A 27,160-nucleotide genomic window follows, 5' to 3' on the forward strand; every position below is an offset into this window, starting at 1 on the left:
TGACCTATCTTAAAGGGGACTATCCTATATTGATGGAATATGCTTAAAGGTTTTTCCACTAATTGGACAATCCCTTCTTATATACTTTATTCCCCAGTGTACAATAAAGTGAAAAAATTCTCCCCTCCCGAATTGGCGCCGTTCCTGCGACGTCAGTACTGGGTCTCCCGACATTAGTAGAGCCACATAGAGTCAATCAGTGGCCACTAATGGACAATAGTTCTCACACTTTCCTCAGAGCTCCAAAAGACCTGGCTTCAGTGCTCACATGGCCGTGAGTAGCGGACAACCCCTTTAAGGATATCCCATCAAAGTAGTGAACAACCCCTTTAAGATAGGTCACGAATATCAGGCACTAGCGCCGTACACTGTGTAGTGGCCGTTCTCAGGTGCTGCAGTTTACATTAAATTACGGTAATTTCAATAGGAGCTGAGCTGCAGTACCCGAGAGCGGCCACTACGCGGTGTATAGAGCTGACTTCCGACTCTTTACACTGCAGACAGCTGATTGGTGGGAGTAGCGGGCGTCGGACCTACCGTCTAGGAGCCATAATGGCAGGCCTTATTGCCACCGAGCCTGGTCTCTTCCCTCCGGTCAGGATAAGATGCTGAGGTGAAACAAACCTTTAAGTCCATACACCCTAAAGAGGTTCAACCACTAAATGGATTCTCAGTTAACTCATTCTGCAGCCAAACGGTGCCAAATTTTTTAGTACATTATTTAGCCCAAAGTACGTGTATATGTAACATAAAAAATAATAATGAAAAGTGCACATCTTTAGTGGGTTTATCTGCAGTCCCCGGTCAGGCAGGGTGGCTTGTTGGTGTCTCTCCGTCCATGCCCCGCCATCTCGCCCCCTACTATGCTCTTATGAACAGAAGTCCAACTTTTCGCTTCTTTGGCCTCAAATCTTTTCATTCTGAAAAGGGATTTCTCCTTGCGGCGACACAAAGTAGCTGGCGAAAGAGTTTCTGACCAACATGCCGCTCACGGGGCCCCGAACCGTGGTCCACGCCACGTCATGGAGAGGATTACTGAGGATGTCCTCAAAGACAAAGCCGTCCCTGAGGAGCACCAGGTTATGGAGGACGCAGGCGGCCTTGATAATGTCCTGAACGAAGTTCGCTTCCAGCTGAATGGGGGAGTAGAAGACGCGCCACTTGTTGGCCAAGATGCCGAAAGCGCTGTCTATTGTCCGCCGTGCCCGGATCAGCCGGTAATTAAACACCTTCCGGATGGGGGTTATGTTCCTGGTGGGGTAGGGTCTTAAGATATTCTCTGTGAGGCCAAATGCTTCATCAGCTACAAAAACGAAAGGCATGGGAGGGCGACTCGTGCCGGGCAAAGGCCGACATTCCGGCAAATCTAACTGGCCTTCTTTCATCTTGCGCCCCAGGTGAGACTTCTTAAAAATACTGCAGCTCCCCGTGGTGCCGTAAGCGCCAACATCTATGGCGATGAACCTGTAGCTGCTGTCCACCAGGGCCAAGAGGACGATGCAGTGTTTGTTCGCGTCCCACTGCTTGCCTCCGCTGTTGGGGGGCATCTTCATCCGAATGTCTTTGGCATCTAGGGCACCCACACAATTCGGGAAGCTGGTGTTGGTGTGGAAGTCCTCAGCTATCTTCTGCCAGGTTTCGCCGGTGGGCTCCGGCATGAGCACGTTTAGGAGGGTGCCGCAGATGGCTCTGCAGGTCTCCCGGACAATCAACCTGATGGTGGCTTTACCGATGAGGAACAGCAGGTGAAGAGAAGTGAAACTATTGCCCGTAGCCAGGTACCTAAAAAGCCAGGGAGACGAGAAGATGGTAAACAGGTTCCTAACCCTACGGCGCCGCATCCTAGGTTTCTTTTTTGCACTTTTGTTTTTTCTTCCCCTTCTTCCAAGAGTCATAACTTTTTATTTTTTATTTTTCCATCCCCATAGGCTTGTTTTGTGCGGGACAAGCTGTAGTTTTGATTGACATTATTCATTTTACCAAATAATGGATTTTTTCCCTTATTTTTCAGTACAAGTGCGGCAAAATAAAATGTACTTTGGGTTTCATTTTTGTTCATTGTGCGGCAAAAGATTACCTGAAAAATATGATTCTTCAGGTCAGAATGAAAAGATAAATAATTTGTGTAGTTTTTTCGTTTATATATTTAGTACCGTACTTAATAGTGCAATACTACTGGACTGTATATAGAGGAAATGACAAATATTGAAAAATGAAAAGTATATTGAGGTAGGTGCCGATCCCACCTATTGGCTTCCATGCCAAAAATATGCCATAAATTTCTGAGATGGGACTAACCCTTTAAAGATGTTTCCTGATTTTAAGAAAACCCCTGGCTAGAGTTCGTTATATATATAAAAAATAAAAAAGGGCTTTTTTCACCCTCCCATGGTCCAGCACTGAATCTCTGCCAATACACCTGGTGCCAGTTATTGTCTGCAGCCAGTCACTGATCTCAGCGGCTCTTAGCGGCTGCTGCTGGCAACTTGATGAGCTCAGTGATTGGCTGCAGAGCTGTTGATATGACGTCAGCGCTGCAGAAAATAACAGACAACGGAAACTCAGCGTTGGACCCGGGAGGGTGAGTAAGGTCTAGTTTATTTTTTTTATTTTTTGAAATGTTGCAGCCACAAGTACAGGGGTTTTGTGAAGCTGGAAAACCCCTTTAACTTATTATTTTCTGTTCCTATTTGAGATGGTCTTCCTAGATGAAAATCGGAATCGAGACAGAAGCGCCATATTCTGGGATATTTCTGAATTTGGGACTAATGGTAATCAACGACCTAAAGAACATGGTTGCTTTCTCCCAATAATAGTAGGAGCTGAGCTGCAATACCACACACAACCTGTAGGCAGGGGTGGCGCTGTTTCTGGAAGTAAGAGCAATGGTTTTAACACGCCGGAAGAAAATGTGTTAGGATAGAACATACTTAATAGTCACACAGAGCCGCTCCTCCGGGGATATCGCCAGCCGCATCTTCGTGTCGCTCCTGATGAGTGCGGGCCGCAGATGCTTCAGCAGTTCATCGAATGTTCCTATGGACATTTTAAAATAATCAAAAAACCTTTTGGGGGATTTTCGCAAATCTCCATACCGGAGGTGAAACTGTCCCTTGGAAAATCGCTGGCTGGTCAGCGGGTGCACCCAGTAGTTCCGCACCGTCTCTCTTTTCCGCTTCTTCCGTCTGGATACGACGTAGCCGAGCAACAGAAGCCAAAACTGGATCTCGTGCTCTGTGGTCATGGCTGTGCCAGGAGTAGGGGCTAAAAGGTAAAAAAAAATATTTATAATATAAAAATGAAAGTCTGAACTTCTAAATTGTTTAACTTTTCAATGAGTCGCCATTTTTAATATCTCTGCCGACTGTCAGTGAACAGCAACAATCATTTTTTTTTGTATATTTGGAACTTTTGCTCTTATTTCTGCACATTTTAAAAGTTGTTTAGTAGACTATATATATATATATATATATATATATATATATATATATATATATATATATATATATATATATATATATATATATTATCTTATTACTTGTGTACATCTATTTGTGGCTAAAAATAATTTTTACAATTGGGTTTGTATTGCTCCTCTATCACTGGCTACAGATTGAGTTTACTGAGAATCGGTCAGTGAGCTGTTTTGCTGTTTTGTTTTTTTTTGCCTGCAGAAATAAATGCGACGTGTGAACATAGCCTAAACGTCAAACGGTGCAATATTTTTAATGAAACCCAATTGCAAGAATGATTTTTAGCCCAAAATATATGTGCTCCTAAAAATTGCCCCTTTATGCAGATTTGCTTTTCTGGTGCGTGAACTGGGAAATATGTGACATATTAAATTTACATTAGAAATCTGACAATTTGAGTATCGATTTTGGGCACAATAAATTCAGGTGGGATTCACCTGACATCAGATCTGATCTTGTGTCATGTCCGCAGCCACCAGAGATTAGGGTCTTTATCATGATTTGTGCCATATATAGAGGGTAACCTAGGAATAATACTGCTATAAGTTGTGCTGTATCCATGGCGACGTGCAGCGATGCCCCCACACAAGCACACGGCAGGGTCATACTTTTCTGGGGTACACGATTGTACAAATATTTTCGCCCCTTTATTTTTATCCGTGGTTCCAGCTGTCGTGGAGTCCCTATAACCGTACGGCGGCCCCCCTATAGGGCGACTGCATCTGCTGTGCCTGTCAATCCACCGAATGGCCTGAAACTTCCAGAATGAAACCAGCTCCTCCCAGTAACCAGCACTGTCCCAGTATATACACAGCCGTCCTCCTGCCAGAAACCAGTACAGACACCGCTCTGATCCTGCACTGACGTAGCACCATGCCGGAGTTCAATTGGAAGGTAATTGATCAATCATTAATAATGCATACATATCTTATTTTTTGGCTATGGAGATGTAACGGAGCCGAGTTTGTCATTTGGCATGACTCCTTTTCTGCAGTCTTACATAGGACTGCTGGAAAAGCTCAGCTGCACTTATCACAATGTATAAACAGTGCATTCCCAAAGTGACAAACTCAGCTCTGCTACATCTGTACCTTGCATTATGCAGCACTACAGACGCAATTCAGCCCCTTACCTGCATGCAAGGCCTAGTCTTCTGCAGCAGCTTCTCTCTGTGTAAGACTAGCAGAAGACAATACAAGGAAGGTGTCTGCAGTGCACAATCCAGCCATATTCTACTATTCTGCTTCATGACCACCACAATCCTCACTCCGTGACTCTCCTGCAGTCATCCTCAGACATAAAAACTAAACCTGAATAGTAGAAACGATGGGAGAAATGTCTGTAGTAAGGAATGCTGTATGTCGGCCATTTTTCTGAAGACCCATTCCATTACGATAGACTCGGGAAAGTGACTCCAGAGCTGGAGACAAGTTGTCAGCCGGTACGGGCGACCTCTAGCGTTCAGAGTGAAAAAATGGTGGTATTATATGACATTTTGGGTAAAATCTGTCACTAGGAACCAGACAGGCTCTCACTGGAGTAAAGCAATTAACTGATGTCATGTTTTTGTCCCCTCAACACAAAAAAAGGAACATTAAAAGAGCAAAAAGGGACAGAGTGACAGTCATATATAATCCTGTCACGATCTGCGCCCCTCACTTGTCACCTTGCATAGTAAACAATGGCCACGATGTGTGACATGTTACAGTCGCCAACCATGTTGTCCCAAGCTCGTGCATCATCATCGGGACTGTCATATGGTTCTGTTGATGTGACCCCATATGGACGACGCATCACTCAGCTGCTGATACTTTGGTGTCGATTTGGATTTGTAAATTGCGCAAGCACAATTCCCATATTTATAAAGTTTCCAGACAGACATTTTACCTTTTTTTCAGAGCATGTCATATTTATTTAGTGCCATTGTTTATCAGTCGGCATATCTCCCTAAAAAATGCAATAAAAGCCCTCAAAATGTCACATGTACTAGAGATGAGTGGATCGATTTGTGGAACTCAGGTCCAGGGTCCAGGTCAGTGGTACCTTGCCGCTAGACAGGAGGTCCATGAATCTCTTTCCTTCCGGCGCAACTATTGATTAGCCGGGACTGGTGCGATGTTGTCAGTGCTTCGCGTTGCACAAATAACGTCACGCCATCTCCGACAAATCAAATTAACTTCCGGGGACACCGGAAGTTAAAAGATTTGCAGGCTTTCCATACAGCTACGAGGTACCAATGACCAGGACGCTGGACGAGAGTCCCACAAATTGATCCGTTCATGCCTAGTATATACCAAAAAAATGTGCTAAAAAAAAAAATTAAATAACTAACCGCCGGCTTCACATTTTTAACAGTCCAACTACGGACCGCAATGTCCTGACCAGCTGCAGGTTTCTTGACCCAGACTCGACATGTAGACATCGTGGTCCGTAATCTCAAAATAAATGTCAGGCGTAAGCTACAAAAAAAACTAAACCCCACAACCCCCTGAAAAATCTAATTTGACCAATTTATTTATTTTTGCCTGATTTCATCCACATGGACATGTGGGTTATGACAACCACTACAGGTGTTGAAGGTTTAACATCACAAGTGTGTCACATCCTCCTTGGAGATCTGGGGTTAGAAGATCATTACGTATTGTGAATCGCAGATCTTCCATTTAGCCTGTGTGTTTGTGTCCCATATTAAATGGATTTGGTTTCCTTTGGTGCTGAATCGGTTAACTACCCTTTCTATGCTGGTCAAAAACATGCAGCTGCATTTCAGCTGCTTCTGATCTGGTCATTACCTCTCCCTATAAAAGCTGGCCAGACCTTCTCTTGCTTGCCAGTGAAAGCTTTGCTTCCTAGCTCCTTGGAGACACTGCGGAATTGGTGTTCGTTGTTGCTACTGGACATTATTGTGTGCTGTTTTGGGCTGAATGCTTTCCTTATTGTCCTAGTCACATTTAGTTACTACAATGCTACTCTTCCCTATATACATCTTATACTTGAGTGTTTGTATGTTTGTTGCTTTTTGTTATCCCTGTTTGTCTTACGTGTTGATAAACTAGCATTTTTGTCCCAGGCCTCCTCCGGAGGTGGACAGCTTAGGAAATACCATGAAAACAGTAAGGCTAGTGGCCCAAACCTCCTCACCTTTAGAGGTACCTTTGGGAGCAGGGACAGTTCAGGACCCCTTTTCTTAATCATGAACAGTCACAGCGTGACATTTAATCTGCCAACCGTAGATCAACTATTCAGGACCCTCAATTAGCTGAACAAGGGGATGTAAGTGTAGGCTGTCACCAATTCTCAGTGTCTATCATTTTCTGGTTCCAGGCGCTGGACAACTTCCCGCTGCTCATGTACATTTTAGCAGCGAAGACTTTGCTGTTGTGTTTGGCTTTCGCTGGAGTGAAGATTTACCAAAGTAAAAAAATTGAAGCCAAACTAAAGCGTGAGCGAGAAGAGAAACTGAGGAAGGCAGCAGAGAAGGAAGAAACTGATAAGAAGGATGACTGATGAGGTAAGTGTTTACATAATGACCGGTTACGCATCTTCCGTGTCGTAATTGTCTTGGGTCCGTAAAGAACCCCTGACTTCCACATTGCAGTTTCATAAATTTGTGCCAACCGCCTACATTCACTCGAGACTCGTGGTTAGACCAATGCACTCAAAGTTCTGCCTCCCCTTATTTTAGTGACGGAGGAAGGACCTTCACCATTTATAGACATAAATGTATGTGATGAGAGAAGCCCTAATAAGTTGTCATAAGATTGATGCCACTTCTCCCACAGTGCACTACACATTTTGATGATATCACTACAATATCCACCGATCACCTATCGAACATTATGTAGTTTCCATTCACCCTGACAAAAACAGCCTGACCCACCCAGGTATGGACTTCACAGGATCTCCAAAGGTGTTCTGCAGGATCTGGCACCAAGACGGCAGCAGATCCAGTAATTCCTGTAAGGCTACTTTCACACTAGCGTCGGGCTCGGCCCGTCGCAGTGCGTCGGGCCGAGGTTACCGACGCTAGCGTTGTATACGCCGCACAACGGGGGCAGCGGATGCATTTTTCCAGCGCATCCGCTGCCCCATTGTGAGGTGCGGGGAAGTGCGGGGAGGTGGGGGCGGAGTTCCGGCCGCGCATGCGCGGTTGGAAAAAGCGGACCGTCGGCAGCAAAAAACGTTACATGTAACGTTTTTTGCAGCCGACGGTCCGCCACAACACGGCGCAACCGTCGCAGCGAGGTGTGTCAATTCGTCGCAATGCGTCGTTAATGTTAGTCTATGGACAAAAAACGCATCCTGCAAGCACTTTTGCAGGATGCGTTTTTTGACCAAAACGACGCATTGCGACGGAGGACAAAAAATGCCAGTGTAAAAGTAGCCTAAGGCTACTTTCACACTAGCGTTAACTGCATTCCGTCACAATGCGTCGTTTTGCCGAAAAAACGCATCCTGCAAAAGTGTTTGCAGGATGCATTTTTTCACCATTGATTAACATGAAGCGACGCATTGTGACGGATTGCCACACGTCGCACCCGTCGTGCGACGGATGCGTCGTGCAGTGGCGGACCGTCGGGAGCAAAAAACGCTACATGTAACGTTTTTTGCTCCCGACGGTCCGCTTTTTCCGACCACGCATGCGCGGCCGGAACTCCGCCCCCTCCTCCCCGCACTTCCCCGCACCTCACAATGGGGCAGCGGATGCGCTGGAAAAATGCATCCGCTGCCCCCGTTGTGCGGCGGAGACAGCGCTAGCGTCGGGGACCTCGACCCGACGCACTGCGACGGGCCGAGCCCGACGCTAGTGTGAAAGAAGCCTAAGTTGCTCGGTACGGCCTCCATTGATCAGACTTGTTTTTGCAGCACATCCGACAGATAATCTATCACACTGAGATCTGGGGAATTTGGAGGCCAAATCATCACCTGAACCACTTCATTGGCCTCAAGCCTTTTCCGCAGTGCGGCAGCAGCATTATCCTGCTGAAAGAAGGCACTGTTATTAGGGAATGACACTGCCATGAAGGTGTATACTTGGTCTATACAATTACTAGGTAGTTGATACATGTCACATCCACGTTATTCTAGGACCCACGATCTCCCATCAGAACATTGCCCAGATCATTACTCGGCCTCCTCTGGCTTGTCTTCTTCATTCTAGTGGATTGGTGGGGTCATCTCTTCCCCAAGTAATTTATGCACATGCACCCTGAAGTCCTTATGATGTACTAGAAAATGTGATATTCCAGACCAGGCCTCCTTCTTCCATTGCTTCATGGTCCATTTCTGAGGCTTATGTGCCCATTGTAGAACCTTTCAGAGCAGTCTTATTAGGCCTCTGACTGATCTGTGGCTACACAGCGCTTTAAACAGCAACCTGTGTCTGTTCACACTCCTTCCAACATAGCCAGCAACACCTTTTTTTAAATAGAAATATGTGTTACAGTAGATGTTTTATGTGACAGGACCAGACAGGATAACCTTGGCTTTCCATGTGCAGTAATGACCTTTGGGCACCCATGACTCTGTCGCTGGTTCTCCAGTTATTTTTCCTCTGTCCATTAGTAATAGGTACTAACCAATTCACCCTGGGGACACAAGGCCTAATGTTCTGGAGATGTTCTGATATAGATGCTCCATGTTTTAGTAGAAATGCTCTTTAATCTCTTCCTGACATATGGAGCAAGCTCAGGTGCTGGGCCCGCACCATATACCGCAGGTGTCAGCTGTGTTATATAGTCAGCACTTTCCACCCCTCTGACAACAAACGTTTGTATTCCCTCATTGAAAACAATTTTACACTGCTCTGCATGTCACGTATGCCCCGCTGTCTTCTCCTCTTCAGCAGGCCTGACTCTACACCCTCATAGGGATACCTTCATGGGACATAATCCACTGTCACTCACTTTCCAACAGGATCAGTTCAGGATCACGTGGCTCAATGTTGTCGTCAGTCGTGGACCGGCGTTGGACTCCTTCTTCATGGCTGCCACTTGTGCGACCTTCCTTGAACGTCTCCTTCCATTCCCACACACGTCTTCTCCACAAAACACTTTCTCCATACTGTACACAAAGTCTCCGATAAATATCGGGGCCTAATCAATCATTTCTTTCTTTTCCTTCGCAGGTTATGGGTCTGTAAAGGATGAAGCAAGTTCTTCTTTTTTCTCTCTCTGGACTAATAAAGAATTTGAGGACGCTTTATAAATTATTACTTAATATGTCAGATTTTTCAATGCCATTTTGTACATAATAATAGTAATAAATGTTTATAAAACTGTTTTTTAACCACTTGTCTGCCTGATATTTATGACTTGATGATGATTTTCTGTGGACAAGGATCCATCTGAATGGTGGAAATGAAACACTACTTAAAGGGAGGGACTGCCATAAAAGAGAGTATCCTGTTCGGCAGGAGGGGAAGAGGCATGTACAAATTCCCAATGGACAGAGCCCCTACTCTCCACACTACTCCCTATCTTATAAAGCCGGAAGCACATACTTAATGGGAATGTATACATAGAGGATGATATATAGATATATATTCCATGACCCTGAGTACACTTTCTGCCGTTCCAATTTTCTGCCATGCATTAGTTGACTTGGTATTTAGGTGGGCACGTTGTTTGAGTTCATAGATCACCAAGGAAACTGACCTCATTGGGGTTTTTGAAGTTATTAATGGGCCTTATATTTGGGATTTTAGCAATACAGTAGCATGTAAACGTTATGCACCCCTGGTCAAAATTCCTGTTATTGTGAACAGTTAAGCAAGATGAAGATGAAATGATTTCTAAAAGCCGTGAAGTTAAAGGTGACACACTTCCTTTGTATTTTAGGCAAGAAAATATATATAGTCAGGTTTTACTTTTTAAAATTTTCAAGAAAGAAAATAGCCAGATGCAAAAGTTTGGGCACCCTGTATGGTTAGTACATAGTAGCGCCCCCTTTTGAAAGTATCACAGCTTGTAAACGCTTTTTCTAGCCAGACAAGAGTCTTTGAACTCTTGTTTGAGGGATTTTCATCCATTCTTCCTTTTAAAATGGATGGTCTTATGTTTGAAATTTGTTGAAGTTTTATTGAATCCATTCTTCCCTCTACCGGTGTTCACTGTGCCATTGGCTGCAACACAACCCTAAAGAATGCTTGATCCACCCCATGCTTAAAATATGTGCCCTTTTTTCTCCACACCTTTGATCCTTGTGGCCAAAGAGTTAATTTTAACCTCATCTGTTCACAGGACTTGTTTCCAAAATGCATCAGGCTTGTTTAGATATTCTTTTGCATACTTTTGACGCTGAATTTTATGGTGAGGATGCAGGAGAGGTTTTCTTCTGATGACTTTTCCATGAAGGCCAAATTTGTGCAAGTATCACTGAAGAATAGAATAATGTACCACAACTCCAGAGTCTGCTAAATCTTTCTGAAGGTCTTTTGAATTCAAGCGGGATTTCTGATTTGCGTCGCTAGAAATCCTACGAGCAGCTCTTACTGAAATTTAATTTGGTCTTCCAGACCTTATCTTGACCTCCACTGTTCCTGGTAACTGCCATTTCTTAATTACTTTTCAAACTGAGGAAAGGGCAACTTGAAAACACTTTGCCATCTTCTCATAGCCTTCTGCTTTGTGGGCCTCCACCATTTTCAGGGTGCTAGGCAGCTGCTTAGAAGAACCCATGGCTGTTTTTTGGCACAAGGTTCGAGGAGGCTGAGTTTTTATAAAGCTGAGAAATTTGCATCACCTGGCCTTTCCTAACAATGATTGTGAACAATCCATAACCTTAAGAGACTAATTAAAGTCTGAAACCTTGGTCAAAGTTATCTGAGCAGACAAATCTCCAAGGTAAAATGTAAAAGATGAAAATATATATTTTTTTGCCTAAAATTCAAAGGAGATGTGTCATTTTTAACTTTAGGCTTTTCATAGATAATTCCATCTTCAACTTGCTTGACTGTTCACAATAACAGTAATTTTGACCAGGGGTGCCAAGACTTTTACATGCCACTGCATGTAGTGCCATTAATCTGGCATCTGATAATCCAGAAAGTCTCATAATCCAGAGTCTAGACTAAAAGCAGGTCAACTGACAATATAATAAGCCGATTGGCACTCATTTAAAGGGAACCTGTCAGCATGTTTTCACATGTGGCAATAGTGGCATGGTGGTATAGATTGTATTGTTCACTAGTTAAAGTGATGAGATTCTTGTAGAGATTTGATGTACAGTGAGAAATCTAGTGTAGAACTCATGTGAATGAGGATGGAAGTGCACTAGGGGTGTGTCAGTGCACTTAAGCTGCTTCCAAGTGACACGCCCCAGTGCACTTCCAGTCTAGAGGCTTCCACTGATTGTCAGGGTTTTCAATCATCGGGGCGACTACATCACATCAATGAGATTGTTGGGGCTTGTAGATGGGCTCTCATGGCAGATAGGGGACTATAGAAGACTGGTTACTGACATTATGGCCATAGGAGACCATAATATTGTCTGTAGACTGGAATAGTGAGAAATTGCAGTACACTGCACGAGAGATCAATCGCAGGACTAAAAACAAAGTGAAAATAAAATTAAAAAAACCCTTTGAGTCAGCCCTCGTTTGTCCATCCCAAAAAATTTAAAATATTAACACAATTTAAAAAATGAATGTTATTGACTTGTCTGTAAAATTTCAATATATAATAATATAGAATGATTTAAACCCTCATACAGTAAAAGCCATAAAAAAATCAAACTGCCAGAATTTGGGAAAGTTTAGCTTGCAAAAAAGAAGACTGAGAGGAGACTTCATAGCTGTCAACAAATATCTCAAGGGCTGTCACAGTGTAGAAGGATCATCATTATTCTCATTTGCACAAGGAAACACGAGAAGCAATGGGATGAAACTGAAAGGGAGAAAATACAGATTAGATATTAGAAAAACTTTCCGATAGTGAGTGTGATCAATGAGTGGAACAGGCTGTCACCAGAGGTGGTGAGTTCTCCTCCAATGGAAGTCTTCAGAGGCTGGACAGACATCTGTCTGAGATGGCTTAGTGAGTCCTGCATTGAGCAGGGGGTTGGACACGATGACCCTGGAGGTCCCTTCCAACTATGACATTCCATGATTCTCTGAATTGCGGTTTTTTGGTTGCTACACCTACAGATAAAAATGCCATAAAAATGCTGTGTCTCACCCAATACCAATAAAAGCTACAGCTCACCACAGAAAAAAAAAACCCCAAGCCCTCATACCGCTCGACTGAAAAATAGAGAGTTACGGATCTCAGAAAATGGAGAAACTATTTTTTTCCAAAGTTCCAGAATTTTTTAAATGTTTAAAATAATAAAAATAAACAATAAATGGCTAAAAAACAAAAACTAAACAATAACAAGATAATAAAAAAAATGAAAATGATTAAAATAAATAAATGATTAAAAACTCAAAGAGAAATAAACCAGTCTGACAGCGCTGTGACCGTACCGTTCTGCAGCACATTACAGGCTCATTTTTACCGCACAATAAACGCCATAAAAAAACGATGGTATTGCATTTTTTTTTTTCTTTTTCATTCATTTCAAAACCGCAGGATTTTTTTCCCCCTGTTTTTACTACATTATACGGTAAAATGAACGGCATCAGTCCAAAAACTACGACTGAACCCACAGAATAAACCCCTGTGGTAGGGATGTGTGGATGCAAAAGTTATGGCTCTGGGGAGGAAATATCAGCAAATGACCGGAGTCACGTGATTCCGGTGCACCCCGCATCTGCGCACATAATACTGTATACAGCGGAACAATAGAACGTAAATGGGTTTTGTTGTTGTTGTTTCCAGCTTTGTTCTACGCATGCGCGTCTCAGCCAGCCTTGTTAGCGTTGTACGCAATGACGCATGCGTTGTGACCTCTCCTCCCAGCACTACATTACCCGGAAGTCAATGCGCGCCTCTTTCATCACCATATTTTACGTCACCGCGCTTGACGTTCTCCGGCTCGTGGGAGGCGCCGGTTTGACCTAGACAGCGGCCGGAGGAGAAGATGGCAGCGGCGGGCAGGATCTCCTTGAAGGTAGAAGTGATGAGGGACGATGGCTGCTGTGTGTGTGTGGGCGACAGTGTCCCCGGAGGCCGCCATTACTGTCAGTGCTCAGCTTGTCTATGTGTGGTGTATATATGAGCCCCCTGCTGTCATCTGTGCTGTGTCACTGAGAAATGTTTCATGTTTCCATTTTTTGGGGGAAATTTAATTTTTTGATCATATTTTACCGATGTGGCCAAATCCAGCTGCCCAGGAGAACAAACATGGCGGCATTGGGGGTCTTCACATGCCCCTGCTGCCATGTTACCCTGTAGGCGCCATGTAATTACACCAAACCCCCGGCGATCACTGAGCGTAAAGGGATAAATGGCGGCCATGGGCTGTAGCACCAATCGCTGCTGTTAGAGGCAGATGCCGGCTGTGTGATACAGCCGACATCTGCCGTGTGCAGCGGGCTCGGCTGCTGAGCCCGCACCGTACACTGACCTGCGCCATGACCTATTATATCCCCTCATTATTGCTGTGAGACGTGATTATTACCTGGTAACTATATACTGATATATTGCCCTCCAGTCCCGGGGGATAAGTGGCTGTAATTACCATATTTGCCATTACAGGAGACTTTTGACCTGGATCCGCTGTAACTGAATGGTTTCTTTAGAGGAGCTAAACTTTATAAAAGTTTTAATTTTACCATCACCTGTTTACTAGTGCTGATCAATGGTGGTGGTAAGAGGGGTAGGGTCTTAAGACCCCTCTAGATTAGACCTCTATGGCAGGAGTAGAGCTGTGTACTGTCAGTCACGTGGCTTGTGCAACAATTGAGTGATCCCTGGGGGTCCTGGCTCTTGAGACACCCATCGATCACACACGCCTTTCTAATGATTGGGGTGAAATCTGAAACAGATTTGCTGACCATTTTTCATTTGTGAATGTTTTCTTAAAGGGATCCTGTCATTGCGTGTTCATTTTATAAACCGACGCGTCCCACGTTATTTGCACATCTTCGCAGCCGTCCTCGGTGCCTTTGCCAACGCCGTGACTTCTACTCCTCTGCACAGCTCTGAAATCTCCACAAGTTCCCTTTAAGATCTATTAGTTGTCGGTGTCTTACTACATGTCAATAAGGCGGCCATTGACGCACATTAAGGTCACTGAAGCGCTCGCTCACCTTGAAGTCCACAGCCTGGCGGAAAATACTGCTTTTCAGTATGACGATGCTCACATGCATCCGATACAGTACAGCGAGCGACAGGGGCGTTTTTTGTTACCACTTTTTTTATGTGGGAGAGATTCTCCGACAATGAGAGCTCTCCTTGTAATCTGTTGTTAAAGGGGTCACATTCAGCCTAAGTGGGTGAAGCCTGTGGCCGGGTAAGAGGAAGGTTTTACATTTATTACATTTCTACCTACTCAGACATGATCTTGTATTTAGATCTAAGGTGGAAAAACGCCATCTCACCTCTGCGTCTTCTATTCCAGGTGCGTTCCTTCAGCACAAGCATCTCCAGACCTGTCGCCAAGTTGGTGAGGGTAAGTCTACAGAGAGCCCGCCATTCTCTGCAATATGAAGGGGTTTTGTTAAAAGGTTTTAGTCCTTCTAATATGCTATCCCGCTAATTCTCAGTCTTCACTCCTGGGATCATGGTGGCCACTTGCTGCCCACCACAGTGAGATTTCATCACAGTGACCAAATTTGAGAAAAAAGATTTGCAGGACCCTGGTCCGGCAGCCACGTTGGTCACGCTGGACCAAAGCCCTGCAAACCTCCTCCTGTTTGTGGGCATCACCGGGGCCTCTTCTGATTTAGTAGTCTCGGTGTGAGATTTTCAGTGTGGTGCACACAAGACATCGTAACTAATCAGAAGAGGCGCCAGTGATACCGGCAGGTAGATGGAGACCCATAGGGCTCGGTGGTTGATGGACCAGGGTCCTGTGAATCTTTTTGCCCAGCTCTAATACTGGCAATACACAGGATAAATATTTTTTTTTTTCTTTGCTTCGTATACTGACTAAATCTGCAGTGTGTGACTAAGGCTGGTCACTTGTACTGTCCCTTAAGATCACTGGACACAACCTTCCCCTTTTAACATGAGACGCAAGAAATTAAAAAAAAGTAAAATAAAATTATATATAATATTGTATAATATAAGAAAGGAAAGAAAAATCACCCGGTCAGGAAGGGGATAAAGTAGACATCATCAATTTGGTGCCCTATTAGACAATCGTGACATTTCTTTTTTAAAGGAATGACTACTTCTGGCTCTTTTAAAAAGTTGCAAAATCCAAAAAAGTATAGAGCTTTTTTTAAAAAAAAAAAAAAAAAAAATTTGCACGAAGTTTATGAACAGCGTGTGCTATTTTGAAGAATTTGGCTTAAAAATGTGTGTAGGTACAACAAGACAATAAATAAGTGACTTCACCAGTGGTGATTTTGGACAGATAGATATATATATTGGCTTCAACTTTATTTCACGTTACATGTCAATAGATATTATTGGGAAGGAAGAGTTTATTTCCGGTTTATATTTTTCCTCCTGAACAAATCATTTTTTATTTTTTTTTTTTAATTTCTCCAGCCGCCCATCCAGGTGTTTGGTCTGGAAGGCCGCTATGCCACCGCTCTGTACTCTGCCGCCTCCAAGGAGAAGAAACTGGACCAGGTGGAGAAGGAGCTGAACAGAGTGTCTGTGAGTATCGCTGCTGGCGCTCGTCCCCAGGCCTGGTCTGCTGAAGGTGTAGACCTGACCTAGCGGATCCCTCCTTCCACTGGATGTGATTATATATAATGCTGATACTTTGTCTTCCAGACTCTTATTAAGGATCCGAAGTTATCAACCATCATCACCAACCCCCACATCAAGCGCAACCTGAAACAGAAGACGGTGGCTGATCTACTTACTAAAGAGAAGTTTTCTCCCATCACCTCCAACTTTGTCAGTGAGTATCCAACCTCCTGCACCGATTCATGTCTCCTAGCCCTTTATTTAATAGTCTGGAAGCAGTGAGGACGAGGCACTGCTTTCTGGAGGATGGGAACCAGCAGAATTGTATCAGTCTCTTTGTAAAGAATTGCTAAATTGAGAGATGAAGATCCGGGGTTATGGAGAGTGTTGTGGAACCCTAAATCCTTAGGCTGGGGTGTGGATAATCCTGCCTCGGCCATCAGCCATCCAGACGTCTTTATAATGTTGAGTATTGCCATCGTTAACCTACTGTTTTTCTTGACAGATCTGCTGGCCGAGAACGGTCGTCTGCGCTACACTCCCGAAGTGATCGGCGCATTCGTTAAAATCATGAGCGCTCACCGAGGAGAGGTGTTGTGTTCTGTCACCACAGCCTCCGTAAGTGTCCTGTCTGCAGCGGACCGCACGTGTTGTATAGAGCTCAGTCTTGAGGAGAGATGAAGTTTGGAAATGTTTTCTACCCCGGGGCTGGGATGTGTTCCTGGGGGGAAAATATATTATGTGAATGTCAGGTGGCCCAGACTTTTGTGTGAGATTGCAGGGCGTGAGTATTTAAAAGAATTGCTCATAGTAAGTACTCCAGATCTGTCACTTGTAAAGGCATTTTCCTCTTTCAGGAAAGTGGATCCTAAGCATTGGTTGTAAAATAACAGGCTGAGCTTGTACTCGCCCTCCATGGGTTCAGCTACTTTGGTGTCAGTGTTTTGGCTGCAGCAATGACGTCACATCAGCAGCGTGAATTTATACAATATGTGCTGCAAAATGTAGGAGCCTCTGTGAGCTCCGACCACTCCAGTCCAGTGCTATGACTTTTTTTTCCCTATAAACCATCAATCTGATTACGTAAACATCTGTTTTCAGCCTCTGGATGAAGCCAACTTGACTGAATTAAAGACTGCCCTCAATGGTTTCCTTGCAAAGGGAGAATCCTTGAAACTGGAGACCAAGGTAGGTGTTTAACCCCTTTCTGACCTCAGACGTACTATCCCGTCTAGGTTTCCTGGGCCCGTATGACCATCGACGGGATAGTATGTCATATGCGATCAGCCGCGCTCACGGTGGGAGCGCGGCCGGGTGTCAGCTGATTATCACAGCTGACATTAGGCACTATGTGCCAGGAGCGGTCACGGACCGCTCCTGGCACTTTAAGCCTCAGAACACTGCAATCAAACAAGATCGCAGCGTTCCGGTGGCATAGGGAAGCATCGCGCAGGGAAGGGGGCTCCCTGCGTGCTTCCCTGAGACCCTCAGAACAATGCAATGTGATCTGAAATTTTCAAAAATTTTGCCAAATTTCTGTTTCTGTTTTTTTCACAAATCAACGCAGGTAATATCAAAGAAATTTTACCACTATCATGAATTACAATATGTCACGAGAAAACAATGTCAGAATCACCGGGATCCATTGAAGCGTTCCAGAGTTATAACCTCATAAAGGGACAGTGGTCAGAATTGTAAAAATTGGCCTGGTCATTAACGTGCAAACCACCCTTGGGGGTAAAGGGGTTAATGATTGATTCTTCCCTTCATTAGACTCCATTATTGTCAGGAGATTATCAGACAAGGTAAAAGGTTTTGTATTTGCAGCTCGGCCTTCATTAAGGCTATGTGCACACTTTGCGGATTCCACTGCGGATTTTTCCGCAGCGGAATTCCAAAATCCGCAGTGAAAACCCGTCGCGGTTTTTACTGCGGATTTATCGCGGTTTTTACTGCGGATTCTTCTGCGGTTTTTCATCTGCATTTTCCTATTAAAGCAGGTGAAAATCTGCAGAAAAGAAGTGACATGCTGCGGAATGTAATCCGCTGCGTTTCTGCGCGTTTTTTTCCGCAGCATGTGCACAGCGTTTTTTGTTTCCCATAGGTTTACATTGTACTGTAAACTCATGGGAAACTGCTGACCGCAGCAAAATCCGCAAAGTGTGCACATAGCCTAAAAGGGTTGTCCAGTGAAAACACGTAATCAGTAGGCTGGGTGTAGACTGATGCGGGTCCGACCGCTGAACTCGGTGATGGGCAGCAAGGGGAACATAGCAGGTGTACTGCCGCTCCTTTCATTCCTAATTGGGCTGCTGAGCGCTGCACTCGGCTTTTTCTAGAAATCCCATATAGATTGAATGGAGCGTCAGTCAGATGTCTGACCTGCTGCACTTTTTTTTTTTTTGAGTATGAAAGTTCTGCTGATTGGTACAAGTCCCATCTGTCAGACACCCACCGATCAGCAAGTTATCACCTACCCTGTTGATTGGAGATAACTTTCCACTGAACAATCCCTTTAAACTGAATGCAATACCTGACACCGCCCTCAGAGGGATGATGTTTCTGAAACTTGCAATGTATTGGAAGTTTTGTTCCTCTAAATTCACAGTCTAAGATAAAGAACGCAAGAATCTTGCTTCTCATTTTCTCATCGGAGCTGTTCTTAGGTGTGTGAGTGTGCTAGTAACCATACTGTCCGCAGGAGGCAGGATAACACGTTCTCCTCTTATAAATGGTGTAGGCATAGCTCACGCTGCTTATGACTCTTCCCACTAAAGGGGTTATATCACGTCTATAATTTATCCCCATCCCATCAGTTAGGGGGCTAACGAACTTACTGATTGCTGGGGGTTCAGCTGATGGGACCCGCACCGATCCTGACAGTGGGGCGTTGCAGAGGTCAAACATGTGCACCTTCTCTTTTATTTTCTAAGGAAATGACCAGACCCTTTTAGCCAAGTTCAGTATTTGTCAGACAGAACCAGGAGTGGTTGATAATACAGAAGTGGTGACATGTTTCTATTTTTTTCCTCTGACTGTTCCACTCCTTGTTTTGGTTTACAAATACTGATGCATTATACTTAATGTGTGAACATGGCCTTCCTCTGGTCCGTCCAGAACTCCAGAAATCACTTCTCCTGTGGATAGATGAGAACACAAACTTTGAACCAAGCCTTTCATTACAGATGAGCTAATAAATAGCAGAGCCTGGTCCAGGTCAGTAATCCGTGGCTGCTGGACGGGAACCTGTGAACCACCTCTTCCCATGTCCCGCTCCTCTGATTTGTAGACCTAGACCAACTTGATCTGTGTGTCAAGCCAAACTGGCTAATCTAAAGAGCAACCATGGATTACTGACTTGGTTGCTGAACCAGGGTCCTGCCAATCGATAATATAGGCATCATTGACTTCTGGAAATGATGTTGCCTCATAAATGATGGAGCCATAACTATGAATGACTCTGTGTATGGGGTAAGATAGGGAATGACATCTGTACAAGATGTGGGGCAGATAACAACCCCAGTACATCTGCCATTAAACTTCTATGAACATGCACTGATAACTTGTCTTTTTCTAATCTTTTATTTATTTATTTATTTTTTTAGACTGACCCCTCAATCTTGGGAGGAATGGTTGTCAGCCTTGGGGACAAATATATTGACATGTCGACAAAAACCAAGATCCAGAAATTAACCAAGGTTATGAGGGATACCGTGTAAGAGCGTTGATGGTCCGTTTGATCACTAGTAACTGAATAAATCATTTTACGGAGTGTAACTTATCTCGTGTCCGAGTGGTTTCCTGAAGATGTTGGTCTCATTGACACACTGCAGTCTCCTCTCCATTATGTCTGCTGTTAGACAAGAGAAGATCCTACTGATTATACACTGCGCTTGTCTAAACTGTGTGATGGGGACAGGTCACATTTCTAGTAAAGACTGTTTCTACCCACCAGAAGGGGCTCATTGTAGAGGGACCTGAGCGTAAATGGCCTCTTGCTGCAAAATAAACTGAAGAAACTGCATCATTGTTCTGCTAAGTGGCAGAAGTACTGATATCTCTTCCTCTATTAGGCCGGTTTGAGCACAGACCGATAAGTCTGGATTAGACATGGGTCTCCAGACCAAAACACAGCTGCCTCATATGCCAATGAGACTGTTTAATTCAGTCCCAAGCAGGACTAAGGGTACTGTCACACAGTACCATTTTGATCGCTACGACGGTACGATTCGTGACGTTCTAGCGATATCGTTACGATATCGCAGTGTCTGACACGCAGCAGCGATCAGGGATCCTGCTGAGAATCGTACGTCGTAGCAGATCGTGTGGAACTTTCTTTCGTCGCTTGATCACCCGCTGACATCGCTGGATCGTTGTGTGTGACAGCGATCCAGCGATGTGTTCGCTTGTAACCAGGGTAAACATCGGGTAACTAAGCGCAGGGCCGCGCTTAGTAACCCGATGTTTACCGTGGTTACCAGCGTAAACGTAAAAAACCAAACAGTACATACTTACATTCCGGTGTCTGTCCCCGGCGTCTCAGCTTCTCTGCACTGTGTGAGCGCCTGCCGGCCGGAAAGCGAGCACAGCGGTGACGTCTGACGTCACCGCTGTGCTTGCCGGCTATGGCGCTTACACAGTGGAGAGAAGCAGAACGCCGGGGACAGACACCGGAATGTAAGTATGTACTGTTTGTTTTTTTTACGTTTACGCTGGTAACCACGGTAAACATCGGGTTACTAAGCGCGGCCCTGCGCTTAGTTACCCGATGTTTACCCTGGTTACCGGGGACTTCGGCATCGCTCCAGCGCCGTGATTGCAACGTGTGACCGCAGTCTACGACGCTGGAGCGATAATCATACGATCGCTGCGACGTCACGGATCGTGCCGTCGTAGCGATCAAAATGGTACTGTGTGACAGTACCCTAATGCAGAGTGTACACACATCAGCGAAAGGATTACCTGGTGAGCTCGGAGGGGATCCTTTCCCTTCCTCCTCTGAGAGGCTCATGGCTGATACCTCACTGGTTAGGGGGTCCCTGGTCCGCAGAGTGGGAAGTGGCTCATTTGCTTTCGCCGCTTCTCTCTGTGGAGGGCTCTCAGCCTCGTGCTTCAGCTTCCCCAGGGTGGAACGCACTGCCGGATTACAGGGGACGCAGGACGCTCCTACACGTGCAGAGACCCAAAACAATTCCTGGGCACTGTCTTTATAATGTTGGTCTGCCCGAAGATTTTCTTGAGTAAGCTCAGGAACTCTTAGCCTTAAATATCCTATTTTGTTTAAGTTTAGGACAGAGGAGCCCATATAGGGTCTGATTCTTCCTCCAGGAAGCAAACCAGAAGATGTGCGACATGCTAAACTACCAGAGGCACATAATCGGTTATATGCGGAGTGCATCATGAAAGTCTTAGGCTAGGTTCACATTGCGTTAGGGCAATCCGTTTAGCGCTAGCGGATTGCGCTAACGCAATGTTTATTTAGGGGCCGCGTTCAGGGGTCGCGTTAACGTCCCCGCTCTCGCAGATCCCCTGATCTGCGAGAGCGGGGAACGGACCTCGGGCGCGCCGCGGACGCTGCTTGCAGCGTCCGAGGCGCGTCACAGAAGAACGGCACATCACTAGCGCGAGCCGAAAAAGGCACGCGCTAGTGATGCGCTGCAGGCGAAATTTACATTGCTGTCAATGGGTGTGCTAACGGACCCGTTGCACGGCGTTAATTGCGACATTTTCGCCGTGCAACGCTGTCCGTTAGCGATCACCCACTAACGCAATGTGAACCTAGCCTTAAAGCAGGAACATGCCTTATTTATGGCCGACATGAGATCCATGGTTGGAGAAGGGATGCAAAGCCGTCTTCAGCCTAGTTCTCCCCTCAAGCGCTGCAGGGCATGTCCCACCATAAAAGAGCTAGATGGGAAATGGAGGAGTCATGAGAAGAGTGTTCCTATTACTCTGACCAGGATCTGGTGCGTGAGGAGGATGCACCCCAGATCATCTCAGAAGAAAGGAAGAAGTAGTATTTCATCTGAAGACACTGATGAGCTATTACATGCAGTACGGAGCACTATGAAAATCGAGGAGACACAGGTTACTCACTCGATACAAGATTAGATGTTTGCAGGACTGAGAACTCAAGAGAAACAAAGTTCCCAGTTAACAAACCCATCAAAGGCATGAGAATGGGAAGATGCAGAAAAAAGACTTCAATCCCCTTTGAAGAATCTTCCTGTTTCTGTGATGTGATTGATAAAAAGGCAGAGGGGTTACTAAGAAGGGTTTGGGAGGCTTCAGCTGCTATCATTAGGGCCAACATAGCCACCACCTCGGTACCTAGGATTATGAGCTTGTGGATTGACTTCCCATTGTTAAAAATGCCGACAGGGTATATGGCAGAATCAGTAAGATTTGCAGCTAGAAGAAATGTCCTTTCCATCTGGTTAGAAACTTGGTTTGGAGACAGCCATTATGTTCAATCCCATTTTCAGGGTTACAGGTGTTCGGTCCAATGTTATACGAGAACCTAGAGAGGGCTTCTGACAGCAAAAAAAAAAAAGGGTTCCCAGAAGAAACGCCTAGGCGATACCCTTCATTCCGTAGGTCCTGTACGTCTGAGAGAAGAATTTTAAAAGGGAGCTAAAAGTATAAATGCCCTGTTCAGTTCAGGTCCAAATGCAGGGAGACCTTGATGTTTTGAGGATTTAGTTCTTTCTGGAAGGATGTTGGATCATCCCACAAAACCAATAGATTCTGCAGGTTGTAGGGGAAGGCTACAAGATACAATTTCACTTAACCTTCCCAAAATCTCCAACCTCTCTACAAAGGCTCTCTGGGGAAGTCGGGGATCTGATATCCAGATCGGTTATGCTAGTACCTCAGTCGGAGGTTTAAGAAGCCCACTATTCCAGTCCTTTTTCTATAAAACAAAACCCAAAACACTCGATTTATAATGGTACCATACCAATCTAAAAACCCCTAAACCAGCGAGGCATGTACAGAAAGTTCAGAATGGTGACCATAAGATCAACGATCCCATAAGTAGGGAAAGATTCGGTAATGTGCAACCTAGATCTAAAAGATACATATTACCACGTGGCCGTCCATCCTGCTTGTCAGTGGTTCCTGAGGTTTGCACTAGAACATCAGGGGATAATCCAGCATTTCCAATTTCAGTGCCTTCTGATCCGCCTGTCCTTGGCACGTCGGATATTTACCAAATTAATGACAGAGGTTGTGGCTTTTTTAAGGAAGAAAGGACTAATCATCCCATACTAGGAAAATCTCCTTTCTCCTACGCCTAATTGGGGGACACAGACCGTGGGTGTATGCTGCTGCCACTAAGTGATACAAAGAAAGTTCTCTCCTCCCCTGCAGTATACACCCTCCTGCTGGCTCTCGGCTCCTCCCCTGCAGTATACGCCCTCCTGCTGGCTCTCAGCTCCTCCCCTACAGTGTACGCCCTCCTGCTGGCTCTCAGCTCCTCCTGCTGGCTCTCGGCTCCTCCCCTGCAGTGTACGCCCTGGCTCTCGGCTTCTCCCCTGCAGTGTACGCCCTCCTGCTGGCTCTCGGCTCTTCCCCTGCAGTGCACGCCCTCCTGCTGGCTCTCGGCTCCTCCCCTGCAGTGTATGCCCTCCTGCTGGCTCTCGGCTCCTCCCCTGCAGTGTACGCCCTCCTGCTGGCTCTCAGCTTTTCCTGCTGGCTCTCGGCTCCTCCCCTGCAGTGTACGCCCTCCTGCTGGCTCTCGGCTCCTCCTGCTGGCTCTCAGCTCCTCCCCTGCAGTGTACGCCCTCCTGCTGGCTCTCGGCTCCTCCCCTGCAGTGTACGCCCTCCTGCTGGCTCTCGGCTCTTCCCCTGCAGTGCACGCCCTCCTGCTGGCTCTCGGCTCCTCCCCTGCAGTGTACGCCCTCCTGCTGGCTCTCGGCTCTTCCCCTGCAGTGTACGCCCTCCTGCTGGCTCTCGGCTCTTCCCCTGCAGTGCACGCCCTCCTGCTGGCTCTCGGCTCCTCCCCTGCAGTATACGCCCTCCTGCTGGCTCCCGGCTCCTCCCCTGCAGTATACACCCTCCCACCGGCTTTCGGCTCCTCCCCTGCAGTATACACCCTCCCGCCGGCTCTCAGCTAACCAGTTCTTGCTTCGTGTCCGTAGGAGGCACACTGGGGTCTGTTATTCAGACCATACTTTTTTTTATTTTATTCTTATATTTAAACTTTTCTAAACCCTTTTGCGCAAGATCTCCCTCAAACATCAACAGGCGAGTGTCGCCTCCCCGTATCCTCTCCTGCGACGTGGGGTGCCAATCTTAGGGGCGACGGTTCCCTTCAGGGCACCGATCTCCTCGCACCAGCAACTGACGGAAACACGGAGTGTCGCCTCCATGTACCCCCTTCTGAGCCAGGCTACCCTCCAGGACTAGACATGAAGATGGTCATATCTACGAGGGTGAAGACAGCACTAACATGGTGGACGTCTCTAAGGAAGCTCAAAAGAGGGGCCCTCAATCCTTTCTCCATGCGTCAGAGTTACTACCAAAGCAAGTCAGCAAGGTTGGGGTGCTGAAGTGGAAGGTGAATACCTTAGGGAACATGGTCTCCAGAGGTCCATACAAGACCGTCCAAATACAGAGAACTATGAGCAGTATGGGAGACGCTTCAGAGGTGCCAGGATAATCTCAGAGGCCGACATCACAGTGGTCTCCTTTGTTTGTCATCAGGGGGCCCCGAAAGGTCATTTGCAGAATCTAGCTAGCCTTACAAATCTTTCAGTGGGCAGAGAAAGGCTGCTCTTTCTATATCAGTCTTCACCTGAAAGGCTGTCAAAACAAGGTGGCAGGCTTTCTCAGCAGGGCAACAGTATGGTCCTCAGAATGGGAATTAAAACGGACGTGTTTCAGCATCTAACTCACCATTTGGGTGTCTCTCCAGTAGACCTGTTTGCAACCTGGAAAAATGCAAAAGTGGCAAGCTGCTTCTCCCTGAATCTGAACCAACAAAACCGCAGCAACTAGGCGATAAAATACCCAAAGAATCAAATATTTCATGCAAGATTCACTTTATTAGAAAACAATTAATCAGGACAGGAGACATGAGGAAGCAAGGCTTACACCGTTTCACACATGTTTGGAAACGTAGGGGTGCACACTGTGGGGATGTTTTAAATGTATATAAATAGGTACAAATAATTACATGATTTAATATTACGCCGTCGTCACAGGTAAATGAACTGACATTTAGCCAAAGGATAATTAGTATAAAAATATCAAGCATATAGTTTACCTGGACCACACCAGTTCAATCCAACCACAGCGGGCACCCGCCCCAACGCACGTTTCGGCGGGATGGCCACCCCTTGAAAAAGGCCATCCCGCCGAAACGTGCGTTGGGGCGGGTGCCCGCTGTGGTTGGATTGAACTGGTGTGGTCCAGGTAAACTATATGCTTGATATTTTTATACTAATTATCCTTTGGCTAAATGTCAGTTCATTTACCTGTGACGACGGCGTAATATTAAATCATGTAATTATTTGTACCTATTTATATACATTTAAAACATCCCCACAGTGTGCACCCCTACGTTTCCAAACATGTGTGAAACGGTGTAAGCCTTGCTTCCTCATGTCTCCTGTCCTGATTAATTGTTTTCTAATAAAGTGAATCTTGCATGAAATATTTGATTCTTTGGGTATTTTATCGCCTAGTTGCTGCGGTTTTGTTGGTTCTTATCATATGCGATTACCCTACAAATATCCTAGTATGTTGCCCACTATATATGGTAATATATTATTTATGTATATTTTCTGAATAATACATATAATTGTGTGGGTATGAGTCCTGTGAAGGTATTTTGTTCTCCCTGAATCTGGAAGACACCGCAGATAGGGTGGACGAATTGTCCCAAAGATCAGTCAGAAATCTACTATATGCCTTCCTGACTTTTCCATTAATTCCGAGGGTTCTGAGGAAAATCCAGGAAGATCAGGCTATGGTAATACTAATCTTTTCCTTCTGGCTGAAAAGGGGCTGGTTTCCTCTACTAAATTACATGGCTCTAGAAGATCCACTTCCCTTTCCAGAGAGACGACCTTCTTTCTCAAGGTCCGCTCCTACATCACAATATACAACTATTGCACCTGATAGCTTGGCTCCTGAGAGGCAAATCTTAATGTCTGTGTCTTCAGATCAGGTAGTCACAACTATGCAGACAAGCAGGAAATGGGTGACACGGTCATTTATATAAAAATCAGGAAGAAGTTTTGCTCACATTACTGGGAAAGCATTATCAACTCCTCCGGCCCGGACATCCCTAAAATCCTTGCACGCCAAGACTCCAGATCTTAGCTCTAAGTGTCTTTTTTTGGCTGTCTGCTGGCAAACCATCCCTGTGTCGCTAGATTTTCTAAAGCAATCAGCAGATGAGTACCCACAGAGAGGAAATCAGTAGACCAAGGGCAAGAAGACCTCAAAAGCAACATTGGCCAGGTGGATCACATCCACCATTTCCCTGGCATACGAATCGGAAGGAACAGCACCAGCAGAGGGTGTCAGGGCGCATTCAACATGAGCGATCTCCGCTTCTTGGGCTGAAAGAGGAGCCTCAGTAGACCAGACTGTAGATCCGCAACCTGGTCTAGCCTAAATACCTTCAGTAAACACTACAAGCTGGACATATTATCTACCCAACAGATGGCCTATAGAAGGAAAGTCCTTCAGGCAGTGACCCAATCCTAAACCCCAATAATTTGGTATTTTTCCTGGTGTGCCGTCATGAGGGACGTCCTGGACAGTAGGAATTAGTCCTGTCGGTAATTGTATTTCCAGGAGTCCATCATGACAGCACCCTTACATTCCCTCCCCTGAATTCCTTGTACTTATGTGCAGGTAACAGTTGTGTGAGAGAACTCGATAAAATTTAAGTTGCATCCATCCTGGTGCGGTGGGCTTTTAACCTCT

At 45.5% G+C, this 27,160-nt stretch overlaps 2 protein-coding genes across 3 annotated transcripts; both read left to right on the plus strand.

Moving 5' to 3' along the window:
• The first annotated feature begins 4,142 nt into the window (after nt 1-4,142).
• On the plus strand, nt 4,143-9,761 carry SMIM11 (small integral membrane protein 11). Its single transcript, XM_077293910.1, has 3 exons — nt 4,143-4,367; nt 6,798-6,984; nt 9,601-9,761. Exons 1-2 carry the CDS (start codon nt 4,347-4,349, stop codon nt 6,978-6,980), a joined length of 204 nt encoding a protein of 67 aa, XP_077150025.1. The 5' UTR covers nt 4,143-4,346; the 3' UTR covers nt 6,981-6,984; nt 9,601-9,761.
• A 3,528-nt stretch (nt 9,762-13,289) lies between these two features.
• ATP5PO (ATP synthase peripheral stalk subunit OSCP) lies at nt 13,290-20,000 on the plus strand. 2 transcript variants are annotated; one of them, XM_077293911.1, is made up of 7 exons: nt 13,290-13,523; nt 14,976-15,026; nt 16,073-16,183; nt 16,304-16,433; nt 16,725-16,837; nt 17,321-17,407; nt 19,825-20,000. In XM_077293911.1, exons 1-7 carry the CDS (start codon nt 13,494-13,496, stop codon nt 19,936-19,938), a joined length of 636 nt encoding a protein of 211 aa, XP_077150026.1. In that variant the 5' UTR covers nt 13,290-13,493; the 3' UTR covers nt 19,939-20,000. The 2 variants fall into 2 exon arrangements, 1 of the variants encoding a protein (XP_077150026.1); XR_013223673.1 differs by having other exon boundaries at nt 13,385-13,523; nt 17,321-18,355; nt 18,635-20,000.
• The last annotated feature ends 7,160 nt before the right edge of the window (nt 20,001-27,160 follow it).

The sequence above is a fragment of the Ranitomeya variabilis genome, chromosome 3, assembly GCF_051348905.1.
Source record: "Ranitomeya variabilis isolate aRanVar5 chromosome 3, aRanVar5.hap1, whole genome shotgun sequence".
NCBI lineage: Eukaryota > Metazoa > Chordata > Amphibia > Anura > Dendrobatidae > Ranitomeya > Ranitomeya variabilis.

Coding starts and splice junctions, on each gene's coding strand:
- SMIM11 (XM_077293910.1), top strand. CDS start 4,347: ATGCCGGAGTTCAATTGGAAG. Junction 4,368..6,797: donor TGCCGGAGTTCAATTGGAAG/GTAATTGATCAA, acceptor TTCTGGTTCCAG/GCGCTGGACAACTTCCCGCT.
- ATP5PO (XM_077293911.1), top strand. CDS start 13,494: ATGGCAGCGGCGGGCAGGATCTCCTTGAAG. Junction 16,184..16,303: donor AGGAGCTGAACAGAGTGTCT/GTGAGTATCGCT, acceptor TTTGTCTTCCAG/ACTCTTATTAAGGATCCGAA. Junction 16,838..17,320: donor GTTCTGTCACCACAGCCTCC/GTAAGTGTCCTG, acceptor ATCTGTTTTCAG/CCTCTGGATGAAGCCAACTT.